Raw genomic sequence first — 15,108 nt, forward strand, 5'->3', positions numbered from 1 at the left:
GGTATGCTTGAAGCAGGGTTACAACCTGCCTGATTCAGAACTGTCTCCTGCCTTACATCTAGCTGCCTGTGCGGATTAGGAAACCCAGGGAGAGCTTTCTACCCACCTCTCTTAATCGCACAAAAGCCTCTCTTTTTGAGTAGGAGGTAATTTTCTCCTCACTGGGGTTTTCAGCACAAACAGTGCTTTCCCTGAGTATGCCACTGGCACAGTGTCATCCAGTGGGATGCTCCATCCGCTCAGCCACAATGCTTCTCAGGGCCTGATACACAGGGGAGCATCCCAGAAAGCAGAACCCATTGGGAAACCTGCCCTAGGGACATGAGTTAAAAATGCATCAGTTTGGGCTCTGTGGTCATTGCCCCTGGGTTTTGTCACCATGATGGTAGGGACATGGAGGGAGCTGGTCTGGCACTGCCATATGGGCATTGTTACTCTTCAGGTGAATTTTCATGCCCATCAGTGACACAGGGGCCTTGTAGAGGCTCATGAGGAGCCTGGTGGCCGGGACAGGGGGAGAATATGGGGAGGGTGATTGTGGGGCAGGCAGATCCCCAGCAAAGCCCAGCAGAGACCTCCAGGTACAAGCAGGTATTACAGAATGGGAGAGGCGAAGCGTATTAAAACACAAAGTAAAATGTTAGCTTTTTGGTTTGTTTTGTTTATGAATCTAATGTTCCAGATATTTAACCACAAGGAAACAGAGGCTGAGGCTTTTGATACAGAGCTTGGCTTCAAAGAGATTACATTTTGCCTTCTGTGCTAAATCTACTACTCTTGGGTGATGATTTAACTCCTCACACGATGTGATTCATCCTGAGGAAAAACAAGTGCTGGGGTGACTGTGCTGTAACATGAAAGCAAGAGTTGGGGGTGAGGAAGGAGCCTGTTTGCCCAATGCAAGGTCCACTCGTGGGGTGGGGTGGTGCTGGGGGCAGCCCTGGGAAGGAAGCCTGATTTATTTGCACAAGGGTTTTGTTGGTTGGTTGGTGGCAGAGGGAGTTCGCATTGCTGAGAGCTGCTCCAGCATTGCAGGGGTTTGGCATCCTCAAGCAACCTCGTCAGACACGTTCAGAAGTGACTAACAGAGCAGATACAGTAAAGCAGCCAACGGCCTGACGGAGCAGAGAGCAGCACCTCAAAGCACACGTGTCTATAACAGAGCCTTTGCTTACCCCTTCGCCTGCCACAGATTTATGGAGAGAGGCCAAAAACCACTCCTGATGTGCCCAGTGCTCAGCTGAGGCTCACTGTGGTTGGGTGCAGAAGCACCAGAGCATAGAAGGGTTGTGGCAGCACTGACCCCCATGCATCAGGCAGCAGGGGCTGGGTGCAGGATGGTTGTGCTGGGGATGCTTTAGCCGGTGCCATACGCAGGAAGCAGCTTTTCCTCCAGGATCTGGTCAGAAATGGGTTTTGTTCTCACTGAGCACTCAGGAGGAGGAGCTGCAGTCACCCTCTGTAATTAGCTGGGATGACAGTCAGATAAAAGCCTCCAAGTCCAGTCAAGTGAGTTTTACGCACGGGAGCCTGGCAGCAAACATCACCCAGGAGCCTATGAACTGTGTCCCTCACCTGCTTCAAGCATTGCCAATGCCACTGCAGCCGTTCCATGCCCATCCCGTGTCTTTTTCCCCTCCCATCACCGAGTGACACAGCCGTAATCGCGCATTCCCAACCGTTAGGGACTGGTTTAGCCCTTGCATTCATTTGCACGTCAGACTCAGGCTGGATGAAGCCTCCAGTGCCCTTTTCTATCGCTGCATTGCTCTGCTGTAATGTGTGTCGCTTCTGGATGAGCTCCGAGTGTTTTCTCAGCCCTGGGGCAGCCGCCTTTGACTTCAAAGGGTATTTCAGCTTCCCCATGCAGGGTAGCACTTGGCTGTTTGTTGGGCTGTTTATACCCGCCGACATCTAAGGGGTGGGAGAGGGCTTCTGCCTGGCAGGGTGTAAACACAGCCTTTCCTGAACACAGATCCACTCAAGCCAAGACACAGCAGCTCCCGGAGCAGCACAAACAGAAACCCTCCTCCCCAGCAAAGCTCCAGGGCCTGTCGTTATTCCTCTTCAGGGCAGAAACTATCTTTAGCCCTGAAAAATCCCTGGCATCCAGGAGCTCCCTTGCAAGGCACTGCACTTAATGATAATGGGCCTTTTTATTGCTTGTTAGAGCTGAAAATAGCTGATGCTGGTCTTAAGCACAGCTTTATGCAGCCTGGCTGCAGGGAGCATGAGCATCAGCATGGATTTAAGCACTGTGCCCTCCATAGGCACCCCAGTTTCTATGCACACTTTTAGGCTGGAAGCATCTTCTGTCAGGTTTGCAGAACAAGCCTGGGTGTTTTTGAGCTATCTCCATATGAAAACAAGGGGGGTTCCCTTGCTGGGAACAACAAGGAACTTCCTGCATAGTTATTTTACTACCTCAGGAATAATTCCCAGCTCCAGTCTGGTACATGCCTGGTCCCCAGTACGAAATGGCTTTGAAAAAAAAGGTAGGACTGAGGTTTTGGTGTGTTTAAAAACGATGGGCATCCTTAAAATGATGCCCTGGGGAAATCAGAGCATTTATAAAGCCTGGGCAAGATGCTTGCTCTCCATTCCTGTCCTTGGGCATCTTCCCAGTGCAGCCCATGACAATGCAGTCTCTTGTGCACCACACAGAGAGAGGCTCTGACCATGCTTTAGGGTTTTTTGGTCTAAGCGTGGTCTTTTAAGTGACTCCTTCCGTATGATAGCCGCATGTCCTAACCCTTCAGCACACCTCTGCATTTTGCATTTGAACAGGATAAGCTCAGTGCTGCAGTTACTGCATCAGGGACAGAGGGGGGTCACTTGGATCCAAACCTTTGCAGGGAGGCCCAGCTTCTCCCAAAATAAAGTCCATATCCTGCCCCTTAAAGCCCAGGGGACACCAGGAGCATCCCGCCAGTCAGAGCTGGGGCATCGGTGCTCCAAGTCCCCTTAGCAAAGAGAATCTTTAGGAGACACCACGTAGCTGTGGATACTTTATAGACTCTTTCTTCCCGATCCCAGGCAGAGCCAGTCTGTCTATCCGCTCCCGTCATGTGGATTTAGGCAGCCGTATTCGTCAGCGCTTTCTGCTGGGGCTTCTTTCTCCAGGTGAGTATGAGCTGTGTGAGCCAGGGCAGCAGCTCGGCCCCGCTCGCAGCTTGCAGTGTGTGCAATGGAGCTTGCAGCAGACCACGGCCACCCGCTTCCCGTGGTAACCATGGGAAGAGAAGGAGGTTTTAGGCCTTGTCTGGTCCAAAGGGTGCTCAGGGGAACCTGGAGCATCGCAGGAGGATGCAGAGTGACTGAGGTTTCATCAGCACAAGTCAAACCAAAGCAGAAACCCCTGTCTTCAGCTCAGCATTGGGAAAACAGGGTGAAATCCATTGCTGAGGATTTTGCTCCTTGTCACAACCCTAAGCCTGAATATATCCCTGCTGCCACACCACTGAGTTTTGCTCTGTGGGGACTGATCGGTGTTACTTGCTCCCAGCCTTTGAAGCAGGACAGGCAGCGGGCAGTGATCTGCTGTTCTCCCATCAGCATAAGTCAGCTCTCTGAGACTGAAGTGCAGCCTCTACCTTCCCCATCCCATCATCAGGCCGAGAGCATGGGCTGGACTCAGCACATGGGAAAGGGTCAGCAGGAGATGGCCATGTCACTGCCTTGCTTTTCCCTGCAAGGATGTGCCCCTGCAGCACAACCTGCCATAAATAGTGGGTGGGTTGAGCCACACAGCACAGCACCATTCATACTGCAAGTTTGTGGTCACCCAGGACCAAATACTGCCCTCTGTAAATACACCCAGAGCCCAGCGATGTCCCAGTGAACAGCACTAGGGATGCCTGTGCACACCACATGTGCTCACACAGCAGCTTTTGCTTCTGCTTTATGTTGCCCTGAAGAGCCATTAGCGGAGATTTCCCACAGGAAAACCATGCAAACCCTTAGCCATGCAAGCCCTCAGCCGTGCAAAAACCTCCATCCATGCATCCCTGGATCCAGGCAGCCCCTTAGCCCTGCAGCAGAGGTGAAGGACACTGTCAGCCCTCCTTACTCACTGGGGTATTGCTTTGCCCAGCCTTGATGATGAAGGCTAGAAAGGAGCTAACGGTTGCCTTTGGAGGCCATCAGCCTCCTGAGCCCAGCACGGGAGCTCCTGCTTGCAGGATTTGGGATGGGTTTTGCAGCCCTGCTGCAGCCCTGAAAGTACACCTGGTCAGATAAGGATCAGACTGTGCTGGTGGAGTCAATTAAACAGCTTTTCTTTCCGTGCCAGCATATCTAACGAACAGTTCATCTCCCATGGGCAATTCTGCCATCTCAAGCTGCAGCCATAACGTGGCAAGCTTGGCAAAGCTGGCTTTACCCTCTGAAACTCTCGAGGGAGCTAATGAAGCCTGAAAGCTAGCGAGACCTCTCATGATCTCAGAGCTGTGTTGGTGGAGAGCATTGCTTAGGGAAGGTGCACCTCCTAGAGTTGCAGTTCGGTTCATGTTCAGACTCATGCTACTTCTGTTAAAAGAAAGGTGCAGGGTGGTCCTAATCTCTCCCATCCAAACCTGGGTTGAGTTTGTTGTTCCTTTCTGCAGTGCTCATAAGATATTGCAACAACAGAGATCTGAGTAGCTGAAACCACTGGTTGAAAGCACCCTTGATCTCAGTTGGGCTGGCTCCTGATCAGGCTGGCTTCCTCATGGCAGCACCCAGACTCTTTCCAGCCCCATTCCAGCAGTGGGGGCAACCCAGGGCTGGTGGGCAGCTGCCTGCCCTGCACCAGCATCGCCGCACTCACAGGTTTGCTTTCCATGTCCTTTGCTTTCCCGTCTGCTTCTGCCTCGTCAGAGTGCCGGCTCGTGAGACACCGCTCCAGCTGCCCCAGCATCCCGAGCATTCCCAGCACAGCCCTCCCGGCTGGCTCATCCGCTCTCTGTTGCAGGTTCACTCACCCACTGATGCTGGGCTCTGGCATGCACACCACTGGCATCCCACACCCCGCCATCGTGCCCCACTCCGGCAAGCAAGAGATGGAGCACTATGACAGGAACATGTGAGTTCATAGAATCATAGTCATGGTTTGGGATGGAAGGGACCTTACAGCTCATCCAGCTCCAACCCCTGCCACGCAGGGACCCCTTCCACTGGAGCAGCTTGCTCCAAGCCCCTGTGTCCAACCTGGCCTTGAGCACTGCCAGGGATGGGGCAGCCACAGCTTCTCTGGGCACCCTGTGCCAGCGCCTCAGCACCCTCACAGGGAAGAGCTTCTGCCTAAGAGCTCATCTCAGTCTCCCCTCTGGCAGGTTCAAGCCACTCCCCTTGCCCTGTCCCTACAGGCCCTTGTCCAAAGCCCCTCTGCAGGTTTCTTGTCAGCCCTTTTTAGTTATTGGAATGCTCTCCCCTGAGAAGCTGGAAGTTGAGCCAGCAGGGCTCAACAGCATTAATGCTTTAATACCCATTTAATTTATCACTGTTAATACTTGCATGGGGAGGAGGGTGGATGAACACTGAGCTCTGCCTGCATCAGGCAGCAGCATGTGTGCAGATCTCAGGTCCCTCCATCGGGTTGGTTTGGTGTTGAGTCTTTAGAGCGTGGTGCCACCAGGCAGCCAGGCTGGAAGCACCTAATGCTGACAGCTCCTCCTTTGGTCCTACCAAGGAAACCTCAACCAGAACCAAAGAGAGAGAAGGAAGCCAAGAAGCCCACTATCAAGAAGCCCCTGAATGCTTTCATGTTGTATATGAAAGAAATGCGGGCAAAAGTCATTGCTGAGTGCACCCTGAAAGAGAGCGCCGCCATCAACCAGATCCTGGGACGGAGGGTAAGGACACGCGGGCTCAGCACCATCACCGCAGTGCAGCATCCCCATCCCTTGCAGCTGCTCTTAAGTACAGAACAATCATCTTGCTTTCAAAACTGGGTGCTCTTATCCCTTAAACACATGGAATCGGATGTGCTTTAGAGCGGGGTGCCCGTGGTGGGATGGGCAGGGGGGGACAATGGGGTCATATCTCACTGTCACTTGTCCTTGCAGTGGCACGCGTTGTCCCGGGAGGAGCAGGCCAAGTACTACGAACTGGCTCGCAAGGAACGGCAGCTCCACATGCAGCTCTACCCCGGCTGGTCTGCCAGGGACAACTACGTGAGTGGCTGCTGCACTCAGGTCCCCTCCCCATGGCATAGGTCTACAATGACGCGGGGTGGGGGGCTGACAGCTGGGGTTGGCCAAACAACCCGTCTGTCCCTGGTAATGCCAAAACAGACCAAAACCACCCCCAAAAGAGGGCAGAGGTGATGCAGAAAGAGCAGAGGTCATGGGGCACCCCAAGCCTGCATTTCCCTGCAGCAGCACAATGTCCCTGCCTCCTTACAAGCACAGAGCAGGAGCTCAGCATCCGTATGCAGCTTTGCATGATCAGTGCTGGATGCTGCTGCCCCCCAGAGCTGCCCTTAGAGCAGCACCAAATGTGGCAACATCTGGAGGGCAGCAGCATCATGAGAGCAAGGCACCATGATCCTCCAAGATTTTCCTCCATGGAAATCATCCTGTAGCATCCTTCATGTTGGCAAGGGCTGGTTCATTGCTCCAGAAGATGCCTTCAGAGGATGGTGGGCTCCAAAGGTGCCCATTGGCTCTCCCAGCACTGGCAAGAAGCTGCTTCAAGTCTTGTGGTTGTTGTAAGAGATGCTTTTCTCTCTGGAGCTCGAGCAGGAAGGAGGAGGAGGAATGTAGGTCACTTGTGCAGCACATGATGCGGATATCAGGCAGGAAATACAGTTGCTCCCACACTGAAGAAAAAGCTCACCGCAGCTCAGGGCTTTCCACCTTCACTCAAACCACAAGAAGTCATAGACAGAGTCAGAGGTCAAAGGCAGCCCTGCGAGCTGCCTCCTCCACACAGGCCAGATCTGCTCCTCTGCTGCTCTGCCCTCATGATAAGCTCCTGAGGAGATGAGGGGAGTTGTGTGTTGTGAATCAGAGGCAGTTTGGGGAAATAATTGGGGTTTCTTGTTAGTGAGGGGAGCAAGAAGAATGAGAGATGGGTCCAGAGCTGCAAAAAGACTGAAATAGAGAAGCAGTATTTAAATGTTCATTTCTGGGGATTTCCCAAAGCATTCTTTCCCATTGGAAATGTGGAACACTCCTCCTGGTTGTGTTATGAAGCAATTCCTCTTTGGGTGTAAGGCACCACATTAAAGACAGCAGCAGCTTTCCCCAGCAACCCAGTGCAGCCCCAAAACTCATGTGCAGCACCCTCAGTTCAGAGCATGACCTGACAGCCTTTCCTTTGATTCCCTAGGGGAAAAAGAAGAGACGAACACGGGAAAAGCAGCAAGATTCCAACTCAGGTAAATGTGTGTGGCTTCGGTACCCCCTCACAGGGGATAATCCAAAGCAGTTGTCATGTTTTACCATGTTTCCTTTTATTCTCCCAAGTTAACTAAAGAAATACACATTTATTTGGTTTTTAAGATGCAGCAAGTTAACATTTCTGTGGCTTTTCCATAGAGAAATTTGAATGAGAACATGGGTAGTATCCATCTCTATGTCTTGACTGTGAAATGATCATTTCACCCGTTGTGGATTGAAAATCAGCTGCTGTCTGTACCCAGCAGGACACTGGTGGTGGCTGAAAGAGGGAGCGTGAGTCCAGCACTGATCAAATGATCACTGACATGTGCTGATCAAATCCCATTTACAGCACTGGAGAAAACCATGATGAGCCCTATAATTATACAGTAAAAGTGCAACACTTTAGGAAAGGCCATGGAAAATAGCTTTTCCATTAAAACTGGAAGGGGAATGGGGGGGGGCAGAGCAGTAGAATAACCCATGTCTGGGTCTCCTTGGCACTAACTCTGCTTTCAGCCTGCTTCTGCAACGTTTCCTCCTCTTCTTTTCCATGCACAGTCTGAGCTCACTGGCAGTCCCATTTAGTCACTGCTGGAAAGGCAGGGAGCAGGTAAGGATGCAGACACAGGGGGCAGGGAGCACCTCTAGGATCTGGAAGTTTTTCCAGACTTAAGAAATGTGAAGAGCCTGCCAGTGCCCATATTCCCACAGCTGAGGCCATTTCCCAAGCCTCCTTCCCCAGCTGCTAGCACTGATCACTGATACTGCCTAACAATCCCTTTTTTCCAGGAGAGGTTGGTGCTGGCTCCATTCTGTTACAGGAACATGGGTTGTAGTCTGTGAGTCGTGCGTTCAAGTGGCTAAAATGATGTTGCCTCTTTTCTTCCTCCTGCTCCTCCTCCTCTTTGTGCCTCTGCCTTGCCCATTCTCCGCCACGCATGCTTCTGTGTTCAGATCCTGCCTCTCCTAAGAAATGCAGAGCTCGCTTTGGTCTCAACCAACAAACGGACTGGTGCGGCCCGTGCAGGTGTGTATCAGCATCCCCTCCTGCTGGGGTGCTCCTGGGTGAGCGGGTTTGGCTCCGTGTGTCCTCCTGCTGCTCCAGCCAGGCGGGATGGGGTTTGCTCTGGGCACCGTCAGTTGTTGTCCAAGCTGCCAGGGTCAGGCTGCTCCATGGGGTTTGTACCCAGCCTCCCCAGGGTAATGTTGGTGTGATGCTGTATGTGCTTCTCAGCTGATGGGCTTCCCTGGTCTTAAAAGCTTAGTTCCAGGATGGAGACCTCTGATGCAGGGTTCTTCATCCCCTGTTAGAGATTCTCTATTGTATCAATAGAACCCTAGGGCCAGCAGTGAGTAGTTAATGGGTTTCTTTTTCCATTTTATACTGGGACTAACCATGTATTACAAGATCCAGCTCTTCTTGACGCTGGAATTTTGCAGTACCCACCATGGGTGGGATGGGAAAGCCTCAAACAGGGCAGTTTGCAAGTACCCTGTGCCTCTGGCTTGTAGGGAATGGACATGACCAGGGGACAGTAAAACTATAGCAAAAGCTGGAAGAATTGCTTCAAGTGCTTCTGCAGATGGAAGTGACTGAAATCATTGAGTGCACCCAAATCTGACCATCTGCAGAGTCCCAGCAGTGCTTGTCCACTGGTCTTGCTGGCACGGTGAGCTTAGGTCTGAGCTGCTGCTGCGTCCCATGCAGCAGCAAACCTCTCTGCTTGCCCCTTATACACAGGATAATGTCATCAAACAGCATTTATTTAACTAATGAGGTCCGTTAACAAATCACTGAGTGTCCTCAGAGGGGTTTCTGGGACCCCATCACACACACAGCAATGCCCCATCCTGCAGCACAGAGCACGGCTGCAGCTCTACAGCAGCTCTCCAGCCTCTGCCTTCACTTCAGCTCTGAATCTAGCATCTCCTCTGCGCTGCTTCCCCATTAACACAGCTGCTGAAGTGCTCCAAGACCTCGGCTTGCTTCTGTGTTTTAACCTTTGCCTCTCAAACCCTGGTCAGTTACGGCTGTTCTGCAGTTCCCCTGTACCTGTACTAACTGTGCTGCTGCCGGCTGAAGGGCTCCGGTCCTGTGTGCTCTGATCACCTTCAGAGATGCAGGATGTACTGAGGAGGTTCCACTCACTGGGCAGGGACACCTTCCACTGGAGCAGCTTGCTCCAAGCCCCTGTGTCCAACCTGGCCTTGAACACTGCTGGGGATGGGGCAGCCACAGCTTCTCTGGGCACCCTGTGCCAGCGCCTCAGCACCCTCACAGGGAAGAGCTTCTGCCTAAGAGCTCATCTCAGTCTCCCCTCGGGCAGGTTAAAGCCGTTCCCCTTGGCCTGTCCCTACAGGCCCTTGTCCCAAGCCCCTCTCCAGGTTTCCTGCAGCCCCTTTAGACACTGGAGCTGCTCTCAGGTCTCCCCTTCAGGAGCCTTCTCTTCCCCTGGCTGACCCAGCCCAGCTCTCTCAGCCTGGCTCCAGAGCAGAGCTGCTCCAGCCCTCACAGCATCTCAGCTAAACACCTTTAGCTGTGTAACAGCCACATCAGCCTTAGCCCACTGACTGCTTCATTATCAGCAACCAGATCTGCCTTTTCCCCATATTACTTTAAATCAGATCATTTGGTATCATCACTGACAGTCTCCACCCTGCAGCTTCTCCTGGGATGTCTGTGGGAAACAGCTTCTCCTCGGGCTCATCTGCTCCAGGGAATTACAGCCCATGCAAAGTAACCTCCAAGTTCAATACTTGGTTCAGCAGCACTGCCGTGTTTCATAGCATATTAATGGGGTCACCATGGCTAACGATGACATTGCCAGCAGTAACAGCACTTCCCTTGTTCACAGCCAGTGCAAAGTCATGTTTAATACCAGGCCAGTTAATACATATTCTAACACGGTCTGGGTTTTCATTAGGAAGATCAAAGAAAGGTGTGTGCCCGCATTAGCAACTTCTCCACTTGAGCTGTTTCCCTCAAATGAGACACGGAGGCAGGGAGCAGGGCGGGAGGAGGATGTGTCTTTAGCTGCTTTAGCTGTAAAGTCATTAATACCATCCCCAGCAGAGGAACTATTCCCTCCCTGCTGTTACAGTGACATCTTGAGAGCGCTTTTGTTTAAAACTACCCTGAGATGCTCGAGGACCCATAGCAGTTGAAGGATCTGTCACACCAAGAGAGGGAAACACCAGCTCAGCACAGAGTATGTGAAGGCTGTGCAAGGGACTGACTGGATAGGCAGAAGGGGTTAAGGTTTAATGAAGTGGTTTGGGGTGGAAGGGACCTTAAAGCTCCTCCAGCTCCAACCCCTGCCACAGGCAGGGACACCTTCCACTGGAGCAGCTTGCTCCAAGCCCCTGTGTCCAACCTGGCCTTGAACACTACCAGGGATGGGGCAGCCACAGCTTCTCTGAGCACCCTGTGCCAGCGCCTCAGCAACCTTCTTATTTTGACTTTCATTATTGATATTATTGGTTTGGGGTCTATTGCTTTTATTTTTATTATTTGGGGATTTATTAATTTGCTTTTCATTATTTTGACTTGTTATTTCAAATTCTATTATTTTAACTTTTGTTTTTGTTTATTTTTATTCATTATTTTTATTTTAATTAATTTTATTCACTTATTCATCGTTTTATTTTTATTCGTTTATTATCCTTTATTCTATGACTTTCATTGCTGTTCTGTTTCCTCCCCCCCATCCCCGCGCAGTCGCGCCGCTGGGCCGCCATTATAGCGCCGCCTGGCGGTCGCAGTGCAGCACAGCCCCGGCGCCGCAGTGTGGGGCGATCCCCAGGCGGGGAGGCGGGGGGTGGAGGCGCTGGTCTGGGGGTCCAGATCGCTGCTCTGTGTCTGGTGTATGACCCTGAACTCGCCCTTTATTCACAGATAACTCTCTCCACTGTCCCTAGGAGGAAAAAGAAGTGCATTCGGTACCTACAAGGAGAAGGACGCTGTGCCAGCCCAGTTTCTTCCGATGGAAGTGCTATAGACTCCCCTCCCTCTCCTCTGGACGCACTCCAATGCATCTCCTCTGCTTTCCCTTCAGACAAGCTCGCAGCCCCCGCTGACTCCGCACACAGAGATCACCCCGACCCCTTCCCCGGCTCCGCTCACCTCCAGCCCCCCTCCAGCTCCTCCAGACGGACGCCCACAGAGTCCCCTCCACGCTGCGTGGCCTCCACGGGGACATAGTCCTGCGCCCCCCCCGGGCACCGGGTACCTCCTTTCAGTGCCCATTGCCAAGGACCAGAAGCCACATTCCCCATCGCACTGTAGAACGTGCAGGGTTAGGACATGGGATGCCTTGAGGATGCTGGAAAACTCCTTTAGTTTTTATTTCTTTTGGGGGGTGGGAGAGGTGTTAAAGATAGAAAAGTGATCTCCAAAACAAAGGGTAATGAGAACTTGCCAAGATTTAAAGTGCTGATGAGTAAACAAGCCTTTGTCCCTGCCCTGTGCTGCTTTTCTTCTTTGTTTGGGAGGTTTTGGTTCTTTTATTGCATTATCTCCAGGTATGGTGGGAAGCAGAGCCCACCTCCCCAGCTTGCTGCAGTAGATGGTAGGTGCTATCACCCTAACACTGCCTTTGCTCCCTGCTTCCAAGCGTAGTCACTCACTCACACATCTCTTGTAGCCGTTCCACCATGGAGCTGGAAAGGCTGGAATAGGAGCAGTTTAAAAGCTGAAACTCAGTGTAGTGATGCCGGCTTTGATCCGACCGGATAATAGAGAAAAAGAGCTTTTCAGCCGAGGAGGTGAACGTTCCCAAGGTGCTGTTACAGGTAACGGGTCTCATGAAGATGTGCACCATGAGCATGGCAGAGGGAAGGGAAGCACTGAGCACAGAAGGAGCTGGACCAGCCCCTGGCAGGGCTGAGGGCCCATTGCTCACTGCAGGGGCTGTGCAGGGGCTCCCCTGCTAACAGAGGTTGTCCTCTGTAGATCATGGTCACAGCTCCCTGGATGCTGGGCAAAGCCTAAAAGCTCTCCCTGGAGCTCCCTCCCCAGCACAGTCCAGCAGCTCCTGCTCCAGGCACCCTCAGAGCCCTTCTGGTGATGCTTTGGTGGGTAACTTCCTAAAATCCCCTTCCTCTGCTTTTGGACCTGCACAAGATCCTCCCTCCACCCTCAGGACGATGGCAAATGTTCAGTGTGTCCTCTCCAGCTTGAAAACCTTCACCACTTTCTGGTGTTCTATTTATGTTTGAGCTTGACCAACACAACCCCACTGTGGCCGGGCTGAGATCAACTTGATCCCATCTCAAGCCCAAATGAATCCAATCACTTCTTGATTTCCTTTGGGTTTCCAGACTCCCCCCACCCAATTCAGCCCAAATCATCCCCTCCTTGAAAGAGGTTCCAGACCAGTGAAGGGATAAATAACACCGCACAGAGGGAGAGGGGTGTCTGGTTTTTGTACTTCTTGGGGTTTAAAGTCCTGAACACAAATTATGTAGTAATATTATTGTAGAACTGCAGAAATTTATGACCTTTATAATGTACAAAAATATTTTTATATTGTTTTTCTTAATGCAAAAAAAAGCCACAAACCCAATTTTTTTACATTGGACTAAACAGAACTTTTTAAACCAGTTTATGTCTCAAAGTCTGAAAAGAAAATTATTAGTCTGTAGAACAGCTTTGGGTTTATTCCCTTTATTTAGGTAGTTTGGCTTAGAGTAGCATAGAGTTGGGTTTAAGTCCAGTCTTAGTTTAGCTCTGAACCTGTCGCTTTATTCTTCTCCTGTGTAAATGTAACTTCAGAAGCACTGAATGAAAGCTCCTGCACAAACCTGGACAGGATGAAGTCATTTTAGTGGTTCAAAGAATCATTTTAAAGCTTAAAAGAGTTATTGTAAAGCTTGAAAGGATCATTTTAGCCCTTAGGGAAGCAGCATTACCTGACCCCATGCCTGCCATACATTGGGCGATGTACTGACTGCACTCAGAGAGGGGTTAGTTCTGGAGTTCCATGCTCTGGTTTACATTACTTTGCCAGCTTAGACAAGAGCAGGCACCAGGGCTGAACAAGAAGCTGCTGCTCAGGCTCTTCCCAGACACCCCCAAAGTCTTTTTTTACCACTTGTATTTACAACGCACCCAAAACTTGCTTTACAGAACAATAGCAATGGCTCAGCTCGTGCCTGTCACTGAGACCTGCAGTGTATGGGGCTGTCAAAGCATCAGCCACTGCAAACACCACAGAGGACAAAGCAGCCTCAGTGGCGTAGCTTAACCCAGCACTGGTGTAAAGCTGTTGTAAGTTACTATGCAATTGGTATTATGGGGCTGTCCAGAGAAGCTGTGGCTGCCCCATCCCTGGCAGTGTCCAAGGCCAGGTTGGACACAGGGGCTTGGAGCAAGCTGCTCCAGTGGAAGGGGTCCCTGCCCATGGCAGGGGTTGGAACTGGAGGAGCTTTAAGGTCCTTTCCAACACAAACCAGGCTGGGATTCTATAAAACAAGTTAGCACCAAAGAAAGGAATAAGAGAAAAAGCAAATGGGCATAAATAAGACCAGTGGGAATTGAGGGGTAAGTCCCAGACCTATTCACCTGCATCCCTACCCAAGGAGCAGCTCTCACCAGGGCTTTCACCTGCTCATTCCAAGGCTGCTTTGGTCAGTCTCCCCAGGGGCTCAGGGCGCATCCCTACAACAGCCTCCTCTGAGCCCCTTTATCCCATCCAATTCCCACCCAGTCCCCACAGTGAATCCCACTGCCCTTGGCAGCATCTCCACACACAGCCTGGAGCAGCTACACCTGCTTTTTGAGCCCGTAGTGTTCTGACCTGTGCTTGCTCCACACAGGCAGAGGGAGAGCTGCCCTCTGCTCCCAAGTGCTGCAGGCTAAGCTCAGACTGCTCCTCAGTGCCCTGCAGCATGTTCACTTTAGGCTGGAATAACAGAACAGAGTTCAGAGCTTCCAAAACACACAAGATAAGAGACCATTAAGTTGCCCATTGCCAAGACAAAACAGTGACCAAGAGCTGCAGCACAGCCCAAGGCTGATCCCCAACACCAAAACAAGGTTACCTTGAGTAATACCAGAAAGTGTCTTTAGAAACACCCCATGAAGTGTTCCTGGTTTGTGTTAATGCTCTTTTTCTTTTTTAAACAGAAGGAAAACTTTGCCCTTTTTTAGTTCTTTTCACAGCAATTTCAACTCTTCCTTAAATCCATCATTTGACTTCCTGAAATCAGTTTGAATGTCCAAGGCCTGGAAGTACCACTTCATTCAAGCCGAGTACAAGCACTGTATGTATGTAGCAGGGATCAATTGTCGCAGCTGTACTTTCATTTGTCCAGTGACATCCACCTCTTGTTGTAAGTTTTTTACTTCATTGAATTGTATGGTTTTGGCTTTTATGTTCAAAATATGTTTATAGCTTTATAAATAAAGTAACTGCCAGAGGGGCTCTTTGAGATGGGCCACTGGGAGTTCTGATCTGAACTTCTCAAATAATGATTTCTTGGAAGTTAAGAGGATTCTGCTGCTTTTTTTTCCCCTTCATCATTTGTATGAATAGATTCTAATATAATTGCTAACAGGCTTCAATTGGTAGGACTGAAGTAGTAAACCAAGAGTAAGAAGAAATATATGGGTTGGTGTAATGGGACCTTGGGTCACGAGCAGAGCTTCCTGAGCAGTCCCTGCTCTTCATGGTCTGATCTCTCCTTCTCACTGCTATCAAATATCCAGTGAAGTCAGAAGGATTCTCCAGTTAATCCTAGATGG

At 50.9% G+C, this 15,108-nt stretch overlaps 1 protein-coding gene across 6 annotated transcripts in view; it reads left to right on the forward strand.

Moving 5' to 3' along the window:
- The window catches only part of TCF7 (transcription factor 7), a 64,731-nt gene extending 49,899 nt beyond the window's left edge, over positions 1 to 14,832 (forward strand). The window contains exons 6-12 of one of the 6 annotated variants that reach the window (XM_034066597.1): positions 3,037 to 3,123; positions 4,952 to 5,062; positions 5,669 to 5,831; positions 6,045 to 6,152; positions 7,312 to 7,360; positions 8,319 to 8,391; positions 11,260 to 11,278. In XM_034066597.1, coding sequence (XP_033922488.1) covers positions 3,037 to 3,123; positions 4,952 to 5,062; positions 5,669 to 5,831; positions 6,045 to 6,152; positions 7,312 to 7,360; positions 8,319 to 8,391; positions 11,260 to 11,263 — 595 coding nt within the window. In that variant the 3' untranslated portion in view covers positions 11,264 to 11,278. Of the gene's footprint in view, positions 1 to 3,036; positions 3,124 to 4,951; positions 5,063 to 5,668; positions 5,832 to 6,044; positions 6,153 to 7,311; positions 7,361 to 8,318; positions 8,392 to 11,259 lie in introns of all 6 variants that reach the window. The other 5 variants (XM_031047485.2, XM_031047484.2, XM_034066598.1 and 2 more) reach the window with 5 other exon arrangements.
- Positions 14,833 to 15,108: the final 276 nt, after the last annotated feature.

This window comes from Melopsittacus undulatus, chromosome 10 (assembly GCF_012275295.1).
Source record: "Melopsittacus undulatus isolate bMelUnd1 chromosome 10, bMelUnd1.mat.Z, whole genome shotgun sequence".
Classification (NCBI taxonomy): domain Eukaryota; kingdom Metazoa; phylum Chordata; class Aves; order Psittaciformes; family Psittaculidae; genus Melopsittacus; species Melopsittacus undulatus.